At 38.5% G+C, this 27,116-nt stretch overlaps 2 protein-coding genes, 1 long non-coding RNA gene and 1 pseudogene across 5 annotated transcripts; 2 read left to right on the plus strand and 2 right to left on the minus strand.

The window, feature by feature from the left end:
* The window catches only part of LOC144659319 (uncharacterized), a 2,465-nt pseudogene extending 1,325 nt beyond the window's left edge, over window positions 1–1,140 (plus strand).
* Window positions 1,141–1,805: 665 nt separating this feature from the next.
* LOC144660769 (spartin-like) lies at window positions 1,806–16,207 on the minus strand. The gene is made up of 15 exons (XM_078521496.1): window positions 16,035–16,207; window positions 14,708–14,778; window positions 14,290–14,383; window positions 13,453–13,655; window positions 12,020–12,115; window positions 10,324–10,749; window positions 9,620–9,648; window positions 9,419–9,496; window positions 8,878–8,977; window positions 8,282–8,385; window positions 5,846–5,936; window positions 4,259–4,349; window positions 3,185–3,248; window positions 2,789–2,820; window positions 1,806–2,210 (listed from the first exon to the last, which is right to left on the minus strand). The coding sequence occupies exons 1-15, from the start codon at window positions 16,085–16,087 to the stop codon at window positions 2,117–2,119; spliced, it is 1,626 nt and encodes a 541-aa protein (XP_078377622.1). The 5' UTR covers window positions 16,088–16,207; the 3' UTR covers window positions 1,806–2,116.
* Window positions 16,208–16,680: 473 nt separating this feature from the next.
* LOC144660772 (uncharacterized) lies at window positions 16,681–23,937 on the plus strand. 2 transcript variants are annotated; one of them, XR_013572154.1, is made up of 3 exons: window positions 16,681–16,842; window positions 22,321–22,865; window positions 23,852–23,937. It is a non-coding gene; the product is annotated as an uncharacterized LOC144660772 (long non-coding RNA). The 2 variants fall into 2 exon arrangements; XR_013572155.1 differs by having other exon boundaries at window positions 22,321–22,859.
* Window positions 18,297–26,956, minus strand: LOC144660770 (transmembrane protein 198-like). 2 transcript variants are annotated; one of them, XM_078521498.1, is made up of 5 exons: window positions 26,469–26,956; window positions 23,588–23,900; window positions 22,286–22,849; window positions 21,421–21,506; window positions 18,297–20,699 (listed from the first exon to the last, which is right to left on the minus strand). In XM_078521498.1, the coding sequence occupies exons 2-5, from the start codon at window positions 23,898–23,900 to the stop codon at window positions 20,652–20,654; spliced, it is 1,011 nt and encodes a 336-aa protein (XP_078377624.1). In that variant the 5' UTR covers window positions 26,469–26,956; the 3' UTR covers window positions 18,297–20,651. The 2 variants fall into 2 exon arrangements, with proteins under 2 accessions (XP_078377624.1, XP_078377623.1); XM_078521497.1 differs by lacking the exon at window positions 26,469–26,956 and having other exon boundaries at window positions 23,588–24,373.
* Window positions 26,957–27,116: the final 160 nt, after the last annotated feature.

Below are 27,116 nucleotides of genomic sequence, written 5' to 3' on the forward strand. Positions count from 1 at the left end.
TTCAAAACCCTGGCATGAGCGAAACGAATGCATGTCTTTGGGTCTTAGTTTTCGTACGGGTCTTCGTTTTCGTATGGGTCTTAGTTTTCGTACGGGTCTTCGTTTTCGTACGGGTCTTCGTTTTCGTACGGGTCTTAGTTTTCGTATGGGTCTTAGTTTTCGTATGGGTCTTAGGTCTTAGGTCTTCGTTTTCGGGGTCTTCGTTTTCGTTACTACCATGCGAGAACATCCTTTCTCAGTCCCAGGCCTTGTGTCTTCCCCTAGTCCATACTAGTCAAACATTACGCGTGACCAGCGAGTATATAAAAATCCCCGATCGCAACCTTAAGAAATACGCTCTACTAAAGATGAAGTCTTCAAATTTGAGAAAAAAAAGTGTAGGCGAATCGACTTTTCCTTAGCACCGTGCAGCAGCAGGAACTCTTTGGAGTCGTCAATAATGGGAAAATCTACAAGAGAGTTCCTCCCAAAAGTGCGGCTGACGTCGGACTGGCGCGGAACAGCCACAATGATAGGAAGATCGGGTTGGACCCATTTCCGACATCTGTTCTTCCACCCAGATGGTACCTTATATGGCGTTTGGGATGACAAGTTCTACAAAGCACCACCTCTCCCCTCTGCTTCTCACAATTTGGATCGATAAAGCAACGCGCATCGGAAACGGAGGATGGAACGCATTCCAGTTTCTGTTCTTTGATCCGGAAGGGGTTCTGTATGGCGTGAGAGGCGGTAAGCTCTACAAGCGGGCTCCCCCATCACATAGCCATGATATCTGGCTTGGATCCGCCACACTGGTGGGATCAGGTGGATGGAACGTCTTCAAATTCCTCTTCTTTGATCCACATGGAATCTTGCATGTACGGCGTCGAAAATGGCAAGTTTTACAAGAGGTGCCCTCCCAGAGTCCCAAATGACAACTGGTTAGGAACTTCAAAGCTCATTGGCTCCGGGGGCTGGGACGGTTTTCAGCACCTTTTCTTCATGGCGGATGGTGAATTGTACGGCGTCAACCAGGGTAGTTTCTACAAGCGATCACCGCCAAAACATGCTCACGACAACTGGCTGGGTTCTTCGACATTGATTGATTCAGGTGGCTGGTCCGCGTTTCAATTGCTGATGGCGCCTCTGCGTCACGATTGAGGGACAGTCACCATGGTAACAAAGAACAAAGGGTCCAATAATGTGGACATAGCTGTTTTGTCTCACGGAAGACCATTCCTAATCATCTTAGATTAAATTGCAGACTATTAAATAAATCGTAAAGGCCGATGAAAGAACATATTTTATCTCTTTCGTATCATGTTATACTATTTAGAAATAAAGAAAACTATCAATACAGCTGAGTGATTTACCAGGGAGGCGCGGGGGCCTAATGGTGGACTTCGGTTCGAGCCCTGGCCGGGGCACTGCGTTGCGATCTTGGGCAAGACACTTTTAAGTGTATAAATGGGTACCGGCGAATTTCATGCTGGGGGTAACTCTGCGATGGACTAGCATTCCGTCCAGGGGGGTGTAGAATTACTCCTAGTCGCTTCATGCAACTGAAACCGGGATAAGCTCCAGCCTGGTTGGTCACTAGGCTCGTATGCAGGCTGTACCTTTTTTAACACTCTTTTTTACAACACTGCCCTTTTGAAGGGAATAATTTTACAAATATTATTTGGCTCGCAACGCCTTTTCACTTCCATTTTGATTGTTGATCGTGCGATTCACAGCAGCGAGGTTTTGTTTTCCGTTGTTTTAAGACGAAAAGAAAAGGAGACTCACCTCTCACTCATGCCAGAGCCAAATAATGAACCACAGAGTTGATGCAAGAAAATGCATGTTTATTCAAATTATACAAAAGGTAAAAAAATTATTAATTAAATATCTATATCATTTTAACACCGTCAAACAGTATTTTGAAATACTGGAATTAAATTCGGAACTCGCACCCAATATTAACTCTAAGATCTATTTTCCCATCAACCCTTGACAGCTCTTTAATCTTGGGAAAAGCACCGCTTATTTGTAGCACATGCGCGCCAGTGACTACTTATATTTTTTAATAAATTTGACATCCTTGAAGGAAAAATGATATTGTTGATCTGTATGAAATATTATTTTATACAGCAGTCTACTCCTGTTGTTTTCCATCGGTTAGATATTTCTTCTCTGCTTCTTTAACCACTTCTTTTCCCGTGTCTTTCGCAGTTTTTTTGGCAAGAGCTCTGAAAAGAAATGTTTCAAGTAAAGGGTTAGTTTCACCTGGTTCCTCGGGATTTTCCTCAACCCGTCTGCTCCTTTCCCCACTGTCCCTCCCGAGGGCGTCCTTCAAGAAATACCTCGCCCCAGGTAATTTCCTCATGAGAGAATTGTGAGACGCGAAGAATGATGGGTTGGACCCATTATTCCTGGCGTCTTGCAACGTTCTCATTAAACGGTGTCGCGAATCAGTCTCAAGAACTTGTGAGCTTAGATAAAATCTTAGATAGACCTACAGACTTATGTTTAAATTGAAGTTTACACAAGACTCGCAGACCGGAACTAGACTGTGTTTAGACATGGTTTACTTAGACCAATAATCGGCCCTGAGTATGCATACAGCAAAAACCTGAGGGGGGGGCGTGAGTTAACGAGTAGTCTAATTCGCAGCCGTTGTTTTGGGATGTCACTCAACGCTCCCCCAAAAGGCTGCGAAGGAGACTAGTAAAGGAGCAGTTGATATTGATTTCAAACAAACTGAAGTACAAGCTATTATAAGAGATCGGTTTCTTTAGTCATTTTCCCTTGTTATAAAAGTACTTACTTGATTCCTATATTTTCCACATTCCAATACGTCTGTGTAAAAACAAAATGAAAGGAAAAAAGGCAACATAATTAATTTGTAACGTTTTCTACACAAACAAAAACAATCTATAAACATGGAAGAACCAATAAAAATTCGTAGCTAAGATAAGTAACCAGTGCCAAGGGCGGGAAAACGCAAGTGACGTAGATCGGTTTTGCTTTTGCATCTGATTGGTCAAGTAGCTATAAATGACACGGTTTTTTCATAGCCAATCACGGAGCGTAGTAAAAGAAAATCAAAGAAACTGCCGTAATCACTGCTGTCGATAAATGGACAATGTTCTCCATGATCTTTTTTTGGAAATCACTTTATTCTGTTTTGCAAAAGACCTGTCTCTTTAGATTGTTCGTTTACCTGTAAAACAAACCCCGCAGCTCCCATTGAATTGTTTGTAGCTTCAGCAACTGCTGGGCCATATCTGGAAAATGAAGGAATCAAGAAATATATTTTACATCAAACTGCATTACACTGAATGGAAGATCGTAGATGGGCGCCTGGAGGGATGTCCGGGGGGGGGGGGGGGAGATCAACTAATCAGCCAGGCCCTACATGTACATAGTAAACCGCTCCCATTGTTGGCAATCCTCGCAGACCAGCCATTCCCCCTCCCCCCTCTCCCTCCCCAGTCCACCACCCAGTAAGGGGTACGCAGAGAAGTAAGGGGACAAAGTTGGCGATTACTTAAATAAAAACTTCATAACAAGGTAGAGAACTACATTACTACATACTCATGGACTATTGTTCGCAATCCTCGCAAACCAGCCATTCCCCCTCTCCCCCATTCACCACCCAGTAAGGGGTATGGCAGAGGAGTAAGGAAACAGAGTTGACGAATACTTAAATTAAAACTTCACTGATAACAAGGAAGAGAACTACATTACCACATACTCGTAGACTATCGCAAATCCGTGAATTTGTTATTGATTGCTTGCGCTTTCGTTTTCTGTTTCATCTGACAGATATCGACTCTAAGAGAGCTGTTCAACTACTCGTTTACCTTTCCTACAAGCAGAAGCTAGCTCGACATGCCCTGTTGACTATTCGCTAATGTAAATCTTGAGCTCATAGTCTAACAAATACGAAGTTTATTTGCGCGATAGTCTATTTTATATATATACCTAATTGAAGAAACGTCGACCCTGTGAAAAGCATAAACCGTGAACGATATGACACAATGGTATTCTGGGTAGACAGCCTTGGTAAGCTTAGTAAAATTCTTTTTAGTGATAATCAAGACATTTTCTTTCTTTGAGAGCCTTAGGATCATGATTTAAGCAACCTATTTTATTATCATGCTTATTCTGTCAAAGACAACAATTTTTTTTTTTCGATTTCCCAGTAAACATTTGGGTCGCATCGTACATGGTTTATGCTTTTCATGGGTCAACGATTCTTCAATCAGGTATAGTATAACGTGTCAGGGCTTACTTGTGATCTACTGTTTGGACAGTAGCATGTTGGAGACTCTTGTATAACACTCTCCAAGAATTTTCAAGACCTAAGTACACAGTGGCCGCCCCTGTTTAAACAAGAACAGAACCGAATGTAACATCAAGAAAAAAATCAAACAAACCGAACGAGGGGGATTGGCACGAATCGAACAGATTCATCGTTCCCAATTCCCAACCTAAACTACCCAGTAGCCACGTTCTGAATAATCTGAAAACACGGAAGAATTTTATGGTTCGACACAAAAACAAAATCAGCCAGCCGAGCAAAAGAGAGGGGCTCGAGTCTAATCATCTTCGTTGACAACAAAACCCGCACAGACAGGGAAGAAGAGGGAAGTCGAGACACAAAGTACGGACATTTTGGCATTTAATCCCAGCCTGGTAAATCAAGCATCTCCCCCCCCTTCCCAAACCGCCAACCCCCCAACTGAAATCCTGCTTTGGACTTCTGATGTTTCCAAACTACAGTGAGTGTTTTTTTCCCCTTTCTTTTTTTGTTTGATATTTGATTTTTTTTATCGTTTGTTGTGAGCGCTAGAATGTATTTTACATTTTGAATAAACGAGGAGCAAAAGTATAAACGTGGTTTAAACATGACTTGTTTGGCCGACTCTCCTATAATTGAAACATAGTTGCTACAGACATCAGTTTTCAAAATTCCCTGACTTCTCTGATAAAAGTTTCAATTTTCTCTGACTCAAAATTAAATTCCTTGACTTTTCCTAACCAGGAAGAATTTTATTTTTCCCCTGACCATATCCTGGTCTGTGGAAACCGGCTGTGAAAAGTTTAATCTGCGTGACGCAGATACCACCCTCAACTGAAAAGTTTAATCGCACTTTCTTTAGGTTTCCCATTGATAATCCGACCTAATCTGCCTCAGCCATAACCATCCTTGCCTTCTTTAAGTTTATAAGCACTTCTTTAATGTATTCTTTCCTCAGAAAACTATTATTATTATTATTATGAGGTCTGCTTTAATCTGAAAGTTATTTTGTACTGGAGAGAATTGACTTAAAATATCGGGATAAAGCTCATTTAAGGGGTGGGGTGGTGAATAGGTTCTCTGATCGACGGATTTGGCCTTGAAACGCGCCGGGATTGTGATTTTTTTTTTTTGCGATACATTGAGCACATTCGCGGACCAGCGAAAATACAGCAGATCGCAGAAAAGCTAAGAATCTTGGTTTTGATCGTGGATACTACAACGGAGTTCGGATCACTTTGGTCGGTCTTTGTCGGTATGTTGCAATTGGTGAGATTGTCGTAAAAACAAGGAATAAAACACAACTCATTAAAAAAAAAAAAACACCTACTCTCCATCGTAATGAAACTAAACCACACAAAGTTTTCAAGTTATTCGGATTCGGATTTGAACAAAAATAGTGGCGGATTTACGGATTTGGCCAAAAAAATAGCACGGATCGGCAGATTCGCGTACCCCTATTTACCCCCCTCATTTAATGTCAGCGATAAAATACTGGGTGTTTTTGAACCTCTCAAAATCATGCTAGAATCTAAAGAGTTATAACAGAGCCCCTTCATTTTCTCCAGTCCACTGTACCTCTTGCTCCGCTGACTGCAACCTTAACAACTTCATCCATAGTAGATTTACCGTCCACATCGTCTTTTTTCTTCATCGAGTCTGGCAAAGCCTAAAGCGGAAACAAATTAATCGCATCACTGTCAACACAGAAAGCTACAATACATACATTTATACCATGCCATAGAAAATACAGCCAATCAGAATACAGGAAAGCCGTTGTTTATTCGACGGTATTCAACCCAACCTTCCCATCATGCGCTGCGATTGTATTCTCGACGAAATTTAGTGAGCGTATTTTCTATGGCATGGTATAAAATAGTTACACAACACTTTCTCGTGGTATACTTAACAATTATTCCATGAGCCCGCGTTGGATACGAGGTGGTAAATAGCCAACGAGGCGCGAAGCGCCGAGTTGGCTATAACGACTCGTATCCAACAAGGGCGAATGGAATAATTGTTTTATTAAATTCTTCTCAAGTTTAAATCGACTGGACATTTCATTTTGATGTAAACGAAGTGATAGTATGAGGAGGCGCGAAAATTTCTGGCGCGGTGTTCACTTCTTGAGTTGAATGAAACATACGAGGAAAGCGAGCCAGAGAGTTTTCTTTCCAAGATTTTCCTCGAACAATCCCCTCTAAAGTCGTCTAAATATCCTGGAAATTGTGACAACAGTTAAGATTTACGAGAAGATCCGAAGCAAAAGCTTTTCTGGAAACTACAAGTCTTGTGCAAGTCGAACGAAGCAAGTGTTTACATTGTACTTCTTTACGGCTCCACGGCTGTCATCAAGACTGCTATATTATTTGAAGCGAAATTCAGCTTAAAGTGGAACAGGTTTGTTGAAGTATAAAAGGACAAAACCAAGATTGAAAGGTAACAAACTTAACGGAAGTGCTGAGCCTAGTTTTATGACGTACACTGAATGAAACTGTGTCAGTTTGCCGTTCTTTCGTAAATTATTTGCTGCTTTTCTACTTTATTGACTCGCTCTTGTTGTGTGTTTACAAGTGTTATTAATTAAACTTTTCGCATCAATCCTTTTGTTTTGCGTAGTTAATTTTACTATGGCATTTCTGTGGTTGTGGTAGGCACCGCTGATTATTTCTTGTTCATAAAGTTCGCCAAATTTGCTGTCTTTTAACCATTTTCCGATGGAACTGTCGCTTCCCGTAGAAAAATTTAAGCTTGGCAAAAGTAACGCAATCATTTTCCAAATAAGGTCAAACTAAGGTATACGAGCTGACAACCGGGATTGAGTGAACCAATCAGAATGCTAGAAATGCAATATCCGTGGCTGAAAATTTAATAATATGGAATATCCCACTTGTCACTTGTATTTTCTCGGTATACACACGAGCCTTTTGACACGTGGGATATTCCATAGTATACCACTCGAAAGCGTTGCATAACTAGCTACGTCCCCAAAAGAGACTGATCAGAGGCAGTTACAGTGGAAACCCGATTTCTCGCCGAATCAAAAGTTGTTTCCCTAATTCCACAGTCAAACATTGTTATTTTACCCCTGATTTCTCGAACCAATTTTCGTTTCCCTCAGAGGTTCGTGAAATCGGGATTCTACTGTGCATAACAATAAATGGTTACGTTACATATACAGTTTACCCATTTTATACAAACATTTAGCCATTCTCGTCCCCATAGCCCTTTCATTTCTCTTAGCCGGCTTGGCACGAGAAAACGAAACGCTTTGGGGACAAAGGTTTTTTCAATTAATTCGATTTTTTTCGATTGGCTGTTTGGAACAAAGAATTCCTCTACGGAAGTCGAAAACGTAACGACTCTCTCATACATTCTTTTGAAACGTCATGACTGCATACATGAAGACCGGAAGTCCTAGAATCTAGGACTGGAAATCCTGTGTCCCCAGAGCCCTTCGTTTTCTTGTGCCAAGACCCAGCCGGCTAAGAGAAACGAAAGGGCTATGGGGACGAGAATGACATTTAGCACATTAACTAATTTAAAATCAAAATTAACTAACTAACTAACTATTAAAGGAAAAACCTTTACTTTAATGTGTGCTTGAAGTTAAGTAAAAAACATTTCACCTGCTTTCAGTGTTCCTTGCATAGCTATCTTTCTACATCCATCTTTTAACATCGTCTTTTGACGTGCTGTTTAAAATGAGGCAATCAACACCGATTCATATCGATGTTGGTTTCGTGCAAATGAGCCCACAAGTCAAAAGGTCATGCTAGTGAGCTGTGATTGGCGGATTTCGATCCGCCTTGTTTGTTTAGCACGTCAAAAGATGTGTAAATAAACTGGGAATGAGTCAATTCGATTGCGGGAACACGTGGTTCCGGCTCACGCTTCATTTCCGCCAGAAAATCTCCCTCTAAAGTGCCTGTCCCCTCTCCGTCATGTTGGTAACACGACGGAGAGGATATCAAAGGGAGGTAAGGGGGCAGAGTATCCTGTTTAAAAACAAACCTTTCCGCCTTTCTCCACAATAACAGGAGCAAGTCGTCTTCCCAGTTCGAGTGTCATGGCTGATACTGCCGCGACCACAGCACCACTCACTTGACACGCCATGCCTAACAACGAGACACAAAACTACATTTGCTTTGTTTATTTGTGGCAAATAATGAATGGATGTGTATTTCAGATGATCACAATAATCGTGAGGTTTTCTTATAACATCTACTTTGGCTTAAACAGCACCTTGTGATGAGAACATATCGAAGAAGATCAGCGAAAAAGTAAAATAGGTGCGAGTATTTCAGTCGTTCATAAAGAGGTTTTACAATGACGTCATTAAACCAAAACCAAAGAAATAATTACGTCTAGCCAATGACGATAAGCGCAGAAACACAATGAGCCAATCGGAACTCAAAGCAAGAACGTGCAACCGGTGAAAAGCAGGGGAAAACGCGCATGAACCACGACTGGGTAAAAACCTATCTTTTTTTTAATCGAATAGGCTAGCAAATGCTAAATCAAACCAAAATGTCTGACTTTCTTTTCTGCCTCAGTTAAAATAAAGACAAACACTAAAACAAACTAAAATGCTGCCCTTCATTTCGTACCTGCAACAGTCTTCACTTGTCGAATATTGTCCTGTACCTTCTCTTCAACTTCTACCGGCTTTTCATTTGGTTTGAGATTTTCTCTGAGTTTAGCCGAGCCCTGCGTGGTTGAAAATATAAGCCCAATATTAAAATCCATAACTTTTTACAGTAATATCATCAATTTATGGAACTGAAAAAGCTTTATTTAACATTGTCATTAAGTGACAGAAAGCCGTTCATATTTTGTTTAATAGCCTACGTAGCAGTCGATTCCTTGGAAAGAAATTAGCTATTTTGTTTAAAGGTGTTCCAGATTGTAACAAATTTATGTACAAATTTAGAGCTAAACTTAAAAACGTGATCTGTGATTCATCTTCACCATTGTTAGCCATTATCCCTTACTTACATGTATAGGGTTCCTGTAATTTTTCAAGAAATACTGTACTAAGCAATGCTACTATTGTTGCGCCTTTAATTTATAATCTTGAGTTAGGCATAATGTATGTATTTTACAACATCTTAAAATTGCGAATGTACAAAGAAAACACAGTTACCATACCTTTTGCATTAGATGACTGCCTACTTCTGCTCCTTTAGTTAGTCCCCAGGCTATAAGCTCTGCTCCAATCTCAATGCCCTAAAACATCACAAGACATCCAGAACAAAAGAAAGTTTAAGTATGTTCCCAACACAAAGATTAGATAGGCCAGATGAATCATTAGTGTCAGCTAGTAACTACAGGCATTTATTACATGCATACCTTAGAAACCTTTCTTCCCCATGATTTTTCCGAGAATCAAAGTTTAACAAAAATAAAAATACACACATTAAGTAATGTTTCATTGCCAAAGCTAAACCTGAGGGTAAAAAACCAATTGTTTCAAAATATAAAAATCACTACATAACTGTACCATATCATTAAATACATTTCAATAATAACGTTGGTCTAGATCTTGTACAGTTTATAATGGAAGAGATTTTACAGAATGATATGGTAAAAATTAGGCACATCAAAAACAAAAGCACAAAAACAAAAAAATATAAAATTCCAAACAATTTGTAGTTAACAATATATGAAAAACAAATAATAAAGTTCAAAATAAAGTTCAAGATATAAAGTTCAAGTTCTAAACAAGCTTTACTACTATCAAACAATCCTCAAAAGTCTGTGACAATATAAAATGTCCGGGGGAAGGGAGGGGGACTCCCATATTTTCTGACAAGCATCCCTATACAACCTATAGTAGGTCTGCCCCCATCTCCCACCCCCTCCCCCAGGAGAAACATTAATGCAGCCAAAAACTACATGACAACATAAGAGGATTATAATCAAAAGAAACAAAATCTTCTTGACTTTCAGGGGTCATTAATACAGAAAGCTTGTTGCGTTTGAGATTATCTTTGGTTCAGGTTTCTCAAAGTTAACAGTATTGTAAAAGTTTGTTCAAAGTTGACAGACACACACCTGAGAATCAGCCGGTACAACATCACCACCTGGTCTTACAGCCACAGCCATAGAAGGACCATGCTCCTCTGTAGATTCTGCTGCAGGAACACTTGGTGTTGCTACCTCATCTCGTCTTTGATCTACATCTCGGCCCTCTTCCTCAGAATACTTGGGTGGAGTATAGTGATGAAAATCTGCATAGCACTTCAAAATTCTTTCAAACCTTTGCAATTCCATGGAGGAAATATTAGGGTTTAAAATTAAACCCACTGAAGCGAATGCCTTCTGGGGTCGAGGCTTTGAAGCCTGAGGGGAGGACGGGTCAATAGTGATGTCGGGGAACATGTACGTGTGAGGTTCTGTGTTCAGGACAGGAGATCTGCCAGGGACCATTGGAAACATCCATGCTCCACACTGCAGGAATGCTGGTGCATCATGGGATTCTAGAATGATAAAGCCAGACCTAGATCATGCATTATATAATAAATTAAAGTCCATTTAAAAAATGGCCGGCATGGTGTGGTGGCCTAATGGTTGGCATACTGGACTTTGGATCAAGCAGTTTACATTAAGCCATGGCCTGGGTCACTGCATTGTGTTCTCGGAAAAATACTTTACACTCATAGTGCCCCTCTCCATCAAGGTCTACCACAGTGCAGAGTTCAAAATAAAATTTTGTTTTTAGCCTGAATTTGTCAGCTTTTTTGTCAAGGCTCATTTTTTTCCCGGCTGTTAAAAGAGCCATGCATTTTCAAGGGACACAATCCATTTGCATACATGACGTACCTATGGGACGTACCCAGAGGTTTGCAATGTAATCTGGGGCGATTTCAAACACAGTCAGCCCTTTGCAAGCTTTCGGAAGTGATGGAATGTTTTACGGCATTTCAAAAGAATGGATTGGAGCAATGTGACTTCTTTTCTTATTTTGAGTGTTTGAGAAGTAAATAAGATCTTTCAATATACTTTTCTGGAGGGACAAAATACCTGAGAAGGTGGAGCAGCCCGTTATTTTTCTTAACACAGAAATGAAGTTGAACATGTAAAACCGTAAAACCAAAAGTTCTAGTCGCCAAAGATGAAATTTTGGTCGCATTAAAACGCAGTGAGTCGCACTCTCTAGCCCTGTAGCTGCTTTATTGTCTGATATGAAATGTTTACTTCAACATTCCAGCAACTTTGATTTCAGTTGGCCGATCAAGGCATAATATTCTATTTCTTCAGTAGTAGCCGGCAAGTGTCGTCAAAGTGCCGGCTACCGCCGACAGCCGGCTGCTATTTTGAACCCTGGACTCAGTGGGTATCAGGGAATTATAGGTAGGGATAACCCTGCAATGGACTAGCATCCCACACAAGGAGAAGTAGACTGAAATACTTCTAGTTGCATATACATGTACATGTATAATGCTATGGAGACTGGGATAAGCCCCACCCAGTGATGGGTCACTACTGAGCTCCAAGAACATTTTGAAACATAAATCTTTTTTGGGGAGCATGAATTCTCCTGGAAAATTCAAACTTAACATATAAAAAGTCATTTGGTAGCCCCTTGATGTCAGCCCTGCTAACTGAAATGATGGTCTTATCTACAGTATTATCCTGACCATAGTTTTGGGACTTTGGCAACTGGCTGTTCAATAGGGGGTGGCCAATTTGAATTGGGTGGCCATTTAATAGGGGTTCAACTGTATTATTCCACTGTACAGTAATTACCTGCATTGTAATTGACAAACTGATAAGCATGTAGGGTTTGAGGTTGAGACAGTGTTGTGACACTTCCTTGACCACTGACAAAAAACATCTTCACACCTGCAAATTACAAAATAATTAGGAATCTCATGCAGGCTCAAAAAAGTGCTATGAAATAATATGATAATAAATTAAATTGTTTATGATGCTAGAAAATTAGGTACAAGTATACTGATGTTTCGGCAATGCTGCCTTCATTAGGGTGAGGAAAATCCAAAAGCGAAAAAAACTAACCCAAAAAAGCTCAAAACCAAATCACAAACCGGTGATAGGTCGTTTCAGGTAGCAGCACCCAAGCTTTGAATTTCTATGCCAAGCAGCATATGATTAGCAAGAATTTTGACATGTTTTAAAAATTTAGCTAAGATGTTCCTAAGTAATTATAAATTTAAGTGTTTTTCTTGTATGTTTCAATTTTAATTTATTTAACATATATGTTTACTTTTTAGTTTTCATTTTTATCTTTATACATTCTTTTTTATATTGTATATATTTATAATGTAAGAGCATAGAGACTTTAGTATAATTATACTCCTAATACTTACTTATTATTATAATTGTTATTATTATTATTATTACATGCTTGCAACTGCCCCAGGCAAGCAAAACGTGAGAGCTACATGGTCAAATGGTAAGCTAGCCTTTTATTTATTTATTTTAATTATTTTTTTTTTCAAGCACTATAATCCTGTTCACACAGTGTACAAAACGCTAGATATTAAGTTACAAAAGTTGGTACCAGCAGGCAGGGCTTAACATTAAGAATAAGAATATTAAGAACTTTAATAGTCAACTCCCCACAGAGCTTTTCAGTTACTATTTACAATAAAAAATAAAAACTACTTAACTCTAATATTTACAAATAAAATTGAAATTAAATAAAGTAATGATTAAAAGTTTAAAAGAAGATGATTCCTAAGGTTTGTTTTAAAAGAGAACAGTGATTTAATATCAAGCCTGTTCCATAGGTTTACGGCTCTGTATGTGAATGTTCTTTGGCCTGCTGCGGTCCTGAACTGAGGAATTTGCATTAGCTTAATGGTGTTGGTGGGTTTCTCGTCCATGAACATCAGACCTTTTACAAAACTTGTTGCTTAAATAACTGGGTGCTAAATTATTTAGACATTTGTACATTAATACTAAATCTCTAAAGGCTAGTAGTTCTTTTAAGGGCAGCCAGTTCAGCTGACGGAGAAGTGGTGTCACGTGGTCATACTTCCTTGAGTTGGTAACAATTTTGCAACCAAAGTTTTGGACTAGCTGGAGATTTTTTATGTTCAAGGACGACGTGTTTGTCCAAACAGTCGAGCAATATAGCATCTTGCTAAAAACTAGAGACTTAATAAGCATTTCCAAGGTCTTAAAGTGTACTTGAAGATGATTATACTGCAACATACTGTGTTCCAAGACCAAAAGTTCCTTAACATCTTCCCATGAAGTTCCCTCCTGATCGGTTAAATAACATGCCTCTAGTTCTTCGTCAGTAGCAAGATGTCCATTTTGACCTGGACCATCAACCACTGCCTCACTGGGGGCTGATGGAGCAGTGTTCATGCTTGCAGATAAAGATTCTATTCTCTCTTTTACTTGTTCTTTGGCCCTGAAACAAATTTCAAGAACAAATGAACTACACCATAATCATATTATAGGCCAGCAAAATTAAATGTGTACAAAGAGCTGCATCTCCATGCTTATCTGCATGCAATGCATGTCCTTGCTACTGACAGTAAGATCACCCCCGCCCCCTTTCCTAAAACACATGTTACTGCAATCATGTTGTTTATGGATGAGTGCAACAAGCTAGCAAATAGTACACCAGGTGAGTACCAATTTTTGCACAAGACCCTTATTCTATAGACATTTGGTAAAACAGTACCATTTGTATCCAAAGCAGCATGCTATTCCTTGATGGGTATGGCATATTGTGTTTTTTTTTCCTAATACGTAATACCATGCACACTCTGCCACATATATAGTTACATGTATATAAATATGGCAGTAAAATACACCGTGATGCAGTACATTGTACATCATTCTATTTATGTTAACATAGTTCCAGCAAGTCCAGGTGCAACAGGCAACCTACTAACTTTGGACAACTTGTATTACTTTGCTTTTAAAAGCGAGCCTGGGAACCCAAGATTTCTTGCATCACATGTAAGAGCCCTTGGGCACCCTGCAATTATTCTAAGAGCACAGCTTAGAAATGTATAGAGAGTGCACATTAAACTTACGATTTCATCTTCTTTTGTAGTTCTTTAGTCCTTTCCCATCCTGGTCCAGAACCACTGCAATATACACTCAATCCCACAACAAGACTTCGAAGGCCTAAAAGACAAGACAACACATGAACTACTAACTTTTAAAACTGCCATCACAGTGACAGTGAAGTTGTTTCATAATTTTTATCTCGATTTGTTTTTGAATTTCCAAATTTACAGCAAGGCGCCCAAAAGTGTGACCACTTTTAATTTATTCACATTCTTTCGTGCAGATTTAATCCAATCAAAAGCCGTGGATAGCTTGCAGTTGACTTCTGCTTGGATTAAATTTGCACGAAAGATTGTGAATAAATTAAAAGTGGTCACACTTTTGGGCGCCTTGCTGTAACAATTCTTTGAGAAAGTACAGTGTATATGATAATTTGCGTACCTTTATGATAAAACTGAAGAGCCTTCTGTTTGTTTCCTTGTTCGTCAAATTTGAGACCCTCATTGATATAACTGAAAATGAATTTACAAACTAACATGGTTATATTAAAAAATAACAATAAATACATATTTAGAGTTTTTTTTATTTTTATTTTTTTGATGTTATAACATAGCTAGCAGGTTCAGCAATCAAATTTAGCATACCTAAGCAGGCACAATAATCCAATGTTGCATGTTGGTAGTGCAAGCATATCGCTTGACCAGAAAACTATTTTTCTAACACAGGTTTTGGTGAACATTTCCACCGGCAATGGCCGCTATAAAACAAATGGTTCATGCTTTTAGCTATGCACTATTGGGTTATGGTGCATTTGGGAAGTTTGGAGAGCACTCAAGAAGCTAGAGTTTTGGGCAACTATTGGGCTTCTGTCATGCTTCCCAAACTTCTCAGGCACACCATAACCTGATAGTGCATGCTATTATTACGTAAGCATGAACCTTTGTTAATTTATAGCTTGCTTAACTTTTCCCCATAAATTGAAATGCAACTTTTTTAACTCACTCTCTGGCAGTTTTGCTATAGTTTTGGTTAGTTGATTGATTGATTGACTGACTGACTCATTGGCCACACTGGAAAGTTCGTATTTGAAATACGCCAGAAGTGGCGTAAATTATCGAGCTCCACGCCGAAGATCTTCGGCGTAACATACATGTTTTCCAGACTGGCTCATTGGTTGGTTGGTTGGTTGATTGATTGATTGATTGATTGATTGATTGATGCTGATCAATTGTCACATCTGCATCAAGCCAGTTGGCACATTAACCCTCTTTTTTCTTCACTCGTATCTATTCTTAAACACTTTAAATGCTTCAAAATAGAAGTTGTCAGAAACACATTGGTTGCATTCAAAAAGCTTACATTTAAATATTACATTGCCATTCAGCATAATTGATCTAGGCAGTTTTATTGCTCCTTACGTAAGCCAATGTTTTCATCCTTCCAGTCATTAAAGCAGGCGATCAAGTCGCAAAATACTTAGCTTATAATTACAAAATGAATTAAAAAAATTCAGGAAAACGTGTGTCAAATTAAATATTACATTTAACAAAAATACTACATACACAGGACTTAATAAAAACGAACTCGTGGAAATCAATAACTTTCCAGTATCAATAAAATGTCACCATGGCATAAGGGTTTCCTCAGTCCATCTTTGCTATGGAAAACACGTCCCCTTCATTATTGGTGAGCTTTAAGTTAAGCTGTAAGTTCTTCTTTTCCGATGCACTGCGAATTTAAGTTTATTACGTAGCATAAAATAACCTACCGAAAAGCATCGTCGTGGTGTGCTTTAATTTTTGCGTGGCCGTCTACCTCCATGTTTCGTGAGTCTCTTTCACAGGCGGAGTTGAAGAAGTCAACTACTATACACGATTACGCAGACTGCTATAATTAGAAGCTGAATTCACCTGACAACTCGTACGAGCCGCCATTGTTGTTCTTTAGGATGGGCCGATACTCGATACCAAATATTCGATACACCGATATTTTGACAATTTTGAAAAGTATCGATACTTTCGAAAAATATCGCACTTTCGATACGTTTTTGATACTGCACACGTGACCTGAGCCTGCGGTCTTCTGGTCAGCACCTGAGCTTTAAAAATGCTATTTTGCTCAAAGAAATATTGATGTTCTCGTCAATATTTGAATTTTTCTTGCCTTGACTTGATGTCCACACATTGCTGATGCAACAGTGGAACCAAGTGGAACAAAAAGACCAAAATCAACATTCTTGGCTAACATTTATAATGCCAGGTCTGTCCTTTGTATGGTCACGTGACAAACCAATGACGTCAGGACGGAAATGACGTCATAATATCGATATCGATATCGATATCGAGAAAAAAGGCAAATATCGTATCGATATCGTATCGTTTTGAAAAACCTGTATCGGCCCATCCTTACTTTAGCTGCAACCGACATGACGTAGTACATGACGTACAAACTGCTCTAAGAGAAACTGCTGAACGTTTGACCACAAATCCCGGATGTAAGCCCGCGAAAAACAAAACTCGCGGCTCCTCGCGGCCGCGGAACAGACTTATGCAGGGATTTTTTCTGAGTGAATTTTGGTGAGTATAGTTGCTGTTTTCTGTATTTTTTACCGATGCCGGAGCGGTCCCATTGCTTAATTATGCATACAATTCCTTGCATACTAAAAAGCTTATCTTTTATACACGAACGGTCATGTTTTTAGTGGGTTGATAGAGGCTGGCCTAGGCTTTGACTGGTCTTGACTTGTAACTTGGTGTCATTTAATTTTTAAAATTTGAACGGGAAAAAAGTTTAGATACAGTACCTCACAACAACAATTCAATAGAATACTAGTAATACGTGACTCGCAGGGCCTCGCGAAGCTCTGGGTTGGGGAGGCGGGGGGGGGGGGGGTGGTGTTATAAATAAGGAGTGGATTATTTGAAGTTGAACATTGTACATATTCAATTTTCCACAGTAGGCAGGAAGATATCTTTGTTAAAAATTAGTAACGGGCATTCCCAGGGTCTACGACGCTAGCTTTGAAGATGGCGGCTCTTTCAGGTTCGTAAAGAGGTATAAAGCGTTGGGAAGCGCAGGCTATTTTCAAAATCATCGACAAATTATTCGATAGTCGCATTTTGGACATTTATTTGAGGGCATTAAAAAAAAAGAAGAACGAACGGCAGGAGGATTCGAACCCTCCGCCCGCGCGCCCCTGATGGGGATGAAAGGTTTATAGCCTGAATACCTTTTTCAGGGAGTATTATGTGGAAATCAGTGTTATTTTAATCCGAAAAGAAAAACTATAAAAATGAAAGGCTCAGGATTCGAATCCACAAAAAAAAAAATAAGGAAAAAAAAAAAAAAAAAAAAAAACCCTAGCCGGATTCGAACCCGCGCCCTCAGTCCCGAAGATCTGATTTCAAGTTCGACGCCTTACCATTATGCCACCAGCGCGCGGCGGCCGTGTGACGTCATTTCCGCCACACACCAAGCTCACAAATAAATAAATATATATATATATATATATATGACCGTAAACTCCACACGAGATTTCATCCCGCCTGAGCCCTTTGAGGGACAAAATTATACACCCCGCTACGCTCGGCCTTCGGCCTCGCTTCGCGAGGAACAAAGAAATCCAATGTTAGACATGTGCCATCCCCTAAAATATCTCAGCAAAAAAATATGTTTGCCCCTACAGAATTCCATGAAAATTCTGAATTTAATTCACCCCTGAAAAATGTCATAACTTGTCACGCATTTTTCCCTAAACAATTCCTATGCATGTACATGTAATTAGCCTTTCAAAATAAAGAATTTCCGAAAAAATAAAGACTTACTAAGAGAAAAGTCTTCAAAGCCCCCCCCCCCCACTTCAAGTCACTAGTCAGCCCCCCCCCCCCCACTTGGAAAATTGCTCCGTGCTTGAAAACTTTCGTCGCTACGATTTCTGCCCGGTTTTCCTTCGTTTCGCCCCACTAACTGCCCCTGGGTCTTAATAAATAACCTAAACATTTATAACTATTTCAAAGTCGCTTTACCACCATTTTTTAATAGATTACATCTTTATTGAAGTCAATCTGTACACTATTCTACAAAAATCCTTATTGTACATTCTTTTTATACCAATCTACTGATTTTCCAAACATACTAAGTATCTATCCATCTTGAAACTGTCACTGAATGTTAACCAAACATATTGGTAATAAAATAATATTTAAAGTTTTTGCATGCATAACTGGTTATTCAGAAACTGCAATCATCCTTATACCCTGGGTACCAGATTTTTTTTTTTTTTTTTTGGGGGGGGGGGGGGGGGGGGGGGGGGGGGGGGGTGAAAAGGAGTGGCAAAGCCATGATTGAATGAGCGAAAAAAGCTCTTTGTCGCAAAAAAAAAAACCCTCTGCCACCCAGGGTATCATCTTTATTATGGGAACAAACAAGTTTAAGAGTACTTTTTTTCAGACAATAACATTGGGGAGTTCAAACGACAGTTTTTGCTTGTTTCACAATCACAGCAAAAACTTAGTCATTAAAATTAATATCTACAATAAAATCGGCATTCCATGATTGTACACTAATAAAAAGAGCGATTACATCTACATGAAAGAAATTAAAAATCTCTTTAACTAGCTCAAGGGAGATAAATTAACAACTAACAACAAATTAAATATATTTGTGACTAAGATGTTTCTCTAAGGTCCTGTTTATATGAAAAAAGTTGCCCTTGGTAGGATGGTTACCCTAAGCCATCTTTTTCATTAGGAAACATTGTCCCTGCGACCTAGCCAAAAACTGCCCTTCTCGGTTCCAGACATACACTGTGTCCAGACTTGACCCTGGTAGGTGAGTTGGCCAGTCAAAGGTTTTAAAAAAAAAGTGGCTATGTCCTCAGCAGGGCTGTAAATTATTTTATTTCCCTTAAAAGGACATATGTCCTACTAAGACACCATCTTGGTCGGACAAAACAAAATTGTGGTTGGACAGACTTTCATTCATTGTTACTGTAAAACGATTTATGATCAAAAAATTGTCCAGACCACACTTGGGATTTCATCGGACATGAGCAAATTTTGGTCGGCCAATGTCCGATGTCCGACTGTTACCTTATTGTTACTTATTTTCGCGGGCACTTAATTTCGCGAAAATGGAACAGGAATATTTCGCGAGACTTAATTTTCGCGATTTGGCCAAAAATACGTAATTAGCATAAAAAATACAATAGAAATCGTTTAGAATTAATTTTCGCGGGTCTTTAATTTCGCGATTTTCAAAAAATCGCGAAAATCGCAAAAATTAAGTCCCGCGAAAATAAGTAACAATAAGGTATTTGCAGCGCTGCCCCAGGGTCAGGCTATGTACCTTCAAAGCCAGTGACCTTCCACTAGGGACACCCTGCCCCCATGTGCCAACTTTGGGATTTCTCATAATTATAAACTGTTTGCAGCTATTTATATAAAGAAACATATGAAAAGCTATCTTGCCCAGAGTGGCTTATCATGGAGGGTAACCCTCTTACAATGGTATCTTTTCTTCACATAAACAGGCGAACATTTCAAGTATTTCTGCTTCTGACAGTCAAAAACTTGTCAAAGCCTAAATAATGCAGTTGCATGCACACATGTACATAACAATCCAAAAAAGAACACAGAAATAATTCAAGACTGGTAATTATAAAACAATAAATACTAATATATGGAATTATCCTCAGAATTGAATCATGATACTTTTCTGAAGGTTAGTTCTTGAAATTTGGAAAAGATAACTGTAGATGACTGGCACCATGAGATAATTTACATTTAAAATTTCCATTAGTTTCTATCCGAAGCACTTGAGAGGATGTGAATAGGGGTACGCATATCTTCCAATATCGTCATATCCACCATAAGTGACTATGTGTATTTCCATTCAAATCTGCATCCATGGTACTTAAAAAAACTTTTAGACTGGTAATTAATCCACCTACTGTATCTGTGGTAATCCACACCTATCTGTGAGCCTATCCACATTCCCAGCTCCGAAATATGGTACATTCCCAGCTCCAAAATATGGTGTGTCTTTTTACACTACAATCAAACTGTCCGATGCTTAAAACTGATCAGCATTTGAGAAGTATCCTCACAAAATCGAGACTTAATGATGCTGCAAGCTTAGTACACAGTGTACATTTACTTATAATAATACAGTAGATTAAGAAAATGATCAAATTTACATTGTATTACTCCGGTATATTTAATTTGTAATTCAGCCTCAGTTGAAATTAACCTTCACTGCGCACACAGGACTCAGGTAGCAGATTGGACATGCACTAGCAGACAAGCTTGATCAGAAATGTATGGAATTAGCCAGATTAAGGGGGGAAATTAATATATGTTACATAGTAGCATTGAGGCATCAAGGGTTAAACCTCTGTAGGTCGTCTTTCATCTTCATCTTTGGTATAGTAGGACTGCAAACAAAGGACGTATCTCAGGTCAGTGGATATACCCAGAGGTCAGGTTAGCCTCATAGCTAGATGCATGGTGTTTACAACTTTATAGTGTGTTCATGGCAGCCATACTGGAGCATAAAACAATAAAATGATTTTCCCTTGGGGAAAAAATCATTTTTATGCCAATATCTTTCATTGTTTGACTCCTCCAACATCGGGCTGCCATATGAAAACACTCTATTCCAGAATTGTGGGTAAAAAACACGCCCTAAACAATACTAGGGGGCGCTTATTTACTTTTGGCACCTCAAGAGAGGGCGCTTAATCGAGACAGGGCGCTTATTTAATTTTTTGAGAAACAGCCCAAAAATTCAAAACAAAACTTCAATAAATATTAAAATAACTAACAAAAACACAAACTGTAACAGTAAAAAATTGTTGAAAGGTTAGTTACTTTTAAAAGAATTGTTCATTTTAGTTAGCAGTAAATATATACATGTACGGTACGGTGAATGTTGATGAGTTTATCTATTCGACGTCTATGACTTCAGTAGAGGCAGTTATCCACAATAGGAACGCTTATTTCAATAGAGGCGCTTATAAGAATGGGGGCGCTTATTAGAATGGGGGGCGCTTATTGGAATAGGGGCGCTTATTGACAAAAACACATTCGAAGGGGGCGCTTATTCGGAAGGAGGGCTCTAAATCGAATCATTACGGTAGATCAATATATGCCAACCTTAGCCACAACATCTCCATTCATGTTTAGGCTGCGATATCTCTTCATTGCCTTGTCTTCACCTTGGAGTGAAACAGAGTCTGATCCTGGAAAAGGAGTTAAAACCAAGTTAAATTATTATTTGTCAAAATTAATAATACCGGGCCTAATGATTATTTTTTTCATGATCCAAGAAAAATGCTGCTATCATAACCACCTGCAAAAGTAGTTATTTGAAACAGTTTTTAACAAATTATTCTCTGTTTATTATGCATGCAGCATGCAAATTCGCCAACATTTTATGACAAAAATTAAATGCTTAATATATACTTTACATAGCAGTCTGATTGCTAATCAAAACACCCACAAAATTTATTATCAGAACTTTTTGAACATGGAAGTTGACAATTACAGTAAATGAAAACCCAGCTGCTGCCATGAAATATTAATAGTAAGAGTAAGGCTCAGTATCCACAAAATTAATTAGAAATGTTGTGATAACGAGAGAGATGAGCACATGATTGTACAAATCTTTTTTAAAAGGGGGGTTGAAACTACACTGTATGCCTGCACTCCATAACAAAAAATTTTGAGTTTTGAGTTGAGCACATCCAAAGTTGTGCTCTTAGAATAACTGCAGGGTGCCCAAAGACTCTTCTGTGAGAAATCTTGGGTGCCCAGCTCTTAAAAGCTTTCAGGATAGCAATCTTATTCAAGTTGCCCAAAGGCAAAAGTAAGTCGCCTGTGGCACCCGGGCTTTGCATGAACACAGCTCTGACATCTTTGTACAAATCTTTTCGACAGTGGGGCTGTACACCTGCTACACTGTATGCTTGCACTCCATAACATTTGTTTTGAAACATTTACGTATGGCACATAAACTTACTCTTTTTGTGAGTGTATTTTCTTCCTGTTTTGCAGAATTGCACCACATTTCCCAGGATGAATGTCACAGGCCATATTGCTAAGATAATCCAAGTCACCCAGCACTCCATCTTCTCATCTCCTGCCATGATCCGCTGCCAAGTGTAGTTGATCAACACAAACTCTTCAATGAAGTAGTCCACACCACCCGTTATCAATGCCGCCCCAATGAGAGACGTTGCCACGATGAAGAATCCCTTTTGCCATCTTAAAGTCAACAAGCTGAAGATCAAACTCAAACCAAGGAGAACGCCAAACGGTATCCACTTGATGGTCACGTGGTAGAATGTCTCAACGATAAAAAATATTGCAATGCCAATGAAAAATCCAAGACCAAATCCTCCAAGGAATAAGCCGCAATATGTGACAAACATTGTCAAAAGCCCACAGAATATTCCAACAGCCACAGCTACTGCAACAAGACCCCAGGTCGGCAGGTCGGCATGGTTACTGCAAATGATGTAGGTGACAAAAGTGGCAAACAGGAATCCCAGGAGGAAAAGGCTGCTCTTGAAGAATCTGTAGCCTGTAATAAGGCAATGGTACAATAATTATTACAAATTAGACAGTATACCAATGGCTATGTTGTGGTTTAAATTTATCTTTGGTTTAAAATTTTTCTAACCAGTTTGATCTTTATTTTTCATTGTCTTAAATTCATTATCATAATCTTAAACAAAGGGAAATAAAAATGAAACTGGTTTGAAAAATTTTAAACCAAGGAAAAATTTGAACCACAACAGCTACATGTACATGTAGGTTGGTTCAGGATTGGTCAATCACCACACATGATGCTTTTGACATTACTGATCCTAGCTTCCACCACACAGGAAACATGCCACACAATTTTGCATATACATGTAAACCTTGAAAAATAAGCTAGCTTGCATTGAGTCTCAAAAACTTATTGGCATGTACAAGTATAATTTGTACATCTTAGGGAGTTGCAGTGGCCTAATGGTGAGTGCACTGGAATTCGGACCCAGCAAGTTGAGTTCAAGCACTGGCCAGTGGCCACCAACCTAGCGAGCACCATGTTATGACAAATTGGGCAAGACTCTTTACTCTCACAGTGCCTCTCTTCACCCAAGTGTAAAAATGGGCACCAGCAAATTTTATACTGGGCGATAACCCTGTTGATGGACTAGCATCCCATCCTGGGAGAAGAAGAAATAAATACTCCTAATCACTTCATGCTATGAAAACCAGATAAGCTCTGGCCTGATGGGCCCTAGGCTCAAACACTGACTCTTTTACACCTTACCAAATAAAACCAGGTAAAATCCACATAGGACAGCAATACAGCATGTAACAGTGTATGGTATATTCAGCTGGTTGTTCAGGACAAACACCTCAAAATCATAGCATTCGCCTTTCTTTATCCCTGGTGTAGTATTCTGTTGAGTGGCATTGGTTGGTAGATCTGTGGTTCCCTGCGTGCTCGGCACTGGGGTAGTACTCTGGTTGGCCAGTGAGCTACCATTCGTAATACTGGGACTGACTGTGACATTATTTCCATCCACACCAGAAGTGAACACAGAGAGCAGCAGTAGAATTAAAAGCGTTGCACAACTCATCTGTTGAAAGTACATGTACATGCAGTCATCAGTACAGGTATGTATCGAGTACAGAGAAGTGGGTATACAGTACAAATTGCTAATACTGGCTACCATTGATCGTTATATCAAAATTCTAACATGATGCAGAGGCTAAGGAAGACTAGAACAAAAGAAATCGTCTACTCCTCCCTCACAAGCATTGATGTGATTCATTTTGTTTTTAATTAGTACCCTGAGCCTCGGCGCCATGATGGAATTACGGTATATCTATCGGAAACTGGCCTATTTCTAGGCGTACTATTTATCTTTATTTATTGTTGATCATTTAATTTACTAAATTCCAAAGCCTTAATATGCTTTTAGACAAAATGCCAAGATTTTAACCTCAAATATTAAAGATGCAATCAACAATGTTTAATAATACTGATATCATTGCTTCCCATCAAATAAATTCAGACTTAATTTAATTACCGGAAATTAAAACATGTCTGAAGGAGATTCAAAATATTCGAAGGCTGTATCAGCACACCTGCTAAGGGGCAATTTCATTTTAACATGTTCCTTTCAAAAAATATCTAAATATTATTTTAGTCCAAGAAAAAGCCGTTTGTCACAAGGTAAAACACATGTATGCAAATGTTAATTTATTAGCATATTAATCTAATATTTTGTCAAAAATAAATGGTTCTAATGTTTAAACATTATCGAGGCCATTATACCAAGAAGTGTAGACCACAAATTTTTTTAGTACTAACGTGAATAATTCTTCCAAATTTGCATGCACCTTCCCAATTTTTCTGTTCAAGCTACACATTGTTGTTGTATTAATTGTATAAAAATTACTCTTAGATGAGTCATGTACATCTGTATCGTACACGATTTAATTCAATTCCATACAAGTCATTTCAATATGTGACAGTGTTTACACTACAAATTGTCAGTCCTTTTGCAAAGACAAATTTATTAAGTTGATAATCAACTGGAAGTTAATAAAGGTGCATAAACCACCATTATAGTGAATTTGGAAAAGATGATATTTTAAGCATCAGCCTTAGCTTCATCTGAGCAAAGTCCATTCCCACCACCCCCCCCCCTCCCTGCTCAGATTTTTTCAGGACTTTCATTGGAGTGTACACAATTTATTTTTTCACAACAGCCTTGGAAAGAAATATGTTATCTAGTTTCATTCTCTCAACATCCCCTTTTCCTGATTTTCTAGGAAGATCAATAGAGACTCTGCTCATAGGGTAATATAAATAATGGAGAAGAATTCAGACTGCAAAAATATTAGCCTTCAGCTCCAATCTAAGGCTATTTAGCAATTTTCTGTTTTATTTATTTTTTTTCATTTTTATTTTATTTAATAAGTTCATTTTTCCGATGGGTATGACAAACAGGTTTTTACAAGGTCGTGCAATGTATTTGGACAAACCTTAATTTATTTGAAAACTTGCCTGTGACAATTATGTTCCTATATCTAATTTCCGGTGGCTTTTGGGACTGTTCCATATGATTTGTAAAATAGCATTTTATTTATCGTCACCTAAACTGAAAACACTTTCTTGTGCAACTGTCCCGAAGGAGAAGTTAAAAATCATGTAAAAGCTTAATAATAACGCTAATAAAACCTAAACTTCTTGCAGCAGAAAAAATCGATGATGAGCGGAAATATTGTTCTAGAAACCACCATAACGTAATTTATTTGCTTTGGAACAATACACGTTCTAATGGTCAAGCTTCCACAAAATAAACAAATGATGCCTCTGCTTTCTTACTGCGAAATTGTGTTGCACAAAATAGTATATCAACGGCACACATCTTTAACGTATTAACCTTTTGATCGATAGAATGTAGTAGAATTTACAAAGGTCGGAAAAGAGAGAAAATTGTATTCATGAATTATTAGCCGATATGAGACGATATCATTACCACTAAGTGAAGCAACAAAACACTTTGAAACATAAACATCGCTCTGAGATCGACTTCGTTCACTTCGCTTGAATTTGGAACATAAAAATTCCAGTTTAGAAAACGGTTATACCCTTGAGCAAATTTTTGTCGCTCTTATCGAAGCTTTAATCGCATAGATTTATTCGATCGAGTCTTCGATTCAACGTACCCACGCGCCGATCGGAAGTTCGTTATGTATTCATAGGTGTAGGTTTCCACACATTTTAAAAAGCCCAAGTTCTTATCTTTACTTTAAAAACATGATTAAATTACTGTTGCATTTACAATTGCAAAGAAGGCCGCACAGAAAATTCGAAAATTTTAAACACGAGTCCACAAACTGGGTCTGACAAAGTGTACAATCCAATTTTGCGCTACATGCTGCTTCGAATCTTCGTTCCAACATATTCATCATTACGAAACGCGATGACAATACGCAACATTGCTAATCTCTTATCACAAGTCTGTAACTTCTTTTGAAATTTCAAGCAGTTAACAGAATATATTAATCCGACTCCATGTGCTAAATTCTAGAGAAACCTTGTCACTGATCATTTGGAATGCAAGATTCGAAATTTATACGCGTCTAAATTTCAGTTCAAATGTCTAATTCTACGAACAAATGAACATCCTTACCTTGAAACTGGCGTAAAACTAGCAATTACACTTCCTTGCAACGTCCCAAAAGCATCGGTTTGAAAATCTGCGAGCCAACTGCAAATTAAACCACAAAGTGAACAACAAAACCTTCACGCTTTTGTAATGCGTGCGACATGTACAAGACGCTGTTGATCTTTTGACTCGTGCATACGATAGGAGAAACTAGCGTTTGATCAGTGACGAATTACCGTTATTTTTACAGCATGATCTGCCAGGCGAAAAAAATATATCAGTGTTAACGATAAAACGACACACTCTTAATATGAACTTTACGATTAAGATGTACTTTAACTATTTTCCATCATAATTAATTTTACTGTACAATTTTTTTAAGTCCGGAAACGACTTCTTCCAAAGCTAGTGAGGATTAAAGTGTAGATTCTCATGACCTTGGCTCTTTTTCCGAAGCCCACTGTGCGAAGGTAAAGTTTACATTGGGGTATAAGGAAATTTTATCTTGCTTATTAGTTTGTTTTGTAAATCGAATAGAGTTTACATAAAACCTTTTAAAATAATATTCTTCCTTCATGAATACTGTCTGATTCTTGACAAGAAGTTGAAAATTCTCAGTCCGACAGAAAAACGTGATCTAAATAACAAATAACTTTTGAATTGTTCAATTTC

The sequence above is a fragment of the Oculina patagonica genome, chromosome 7 (genome assembly GCF_052425735.1).
Source record: "Oculina patagonica isolate OP01 chromosome 7, crgOcupat, whole genome shotgun sequence".
Taxonomy (NCBI): Eukaryota; Metazoa; Cnidaria; class Anthozoa; order Scleractinia; family Oculinidae; genus Oculina; species Oculina patagonica.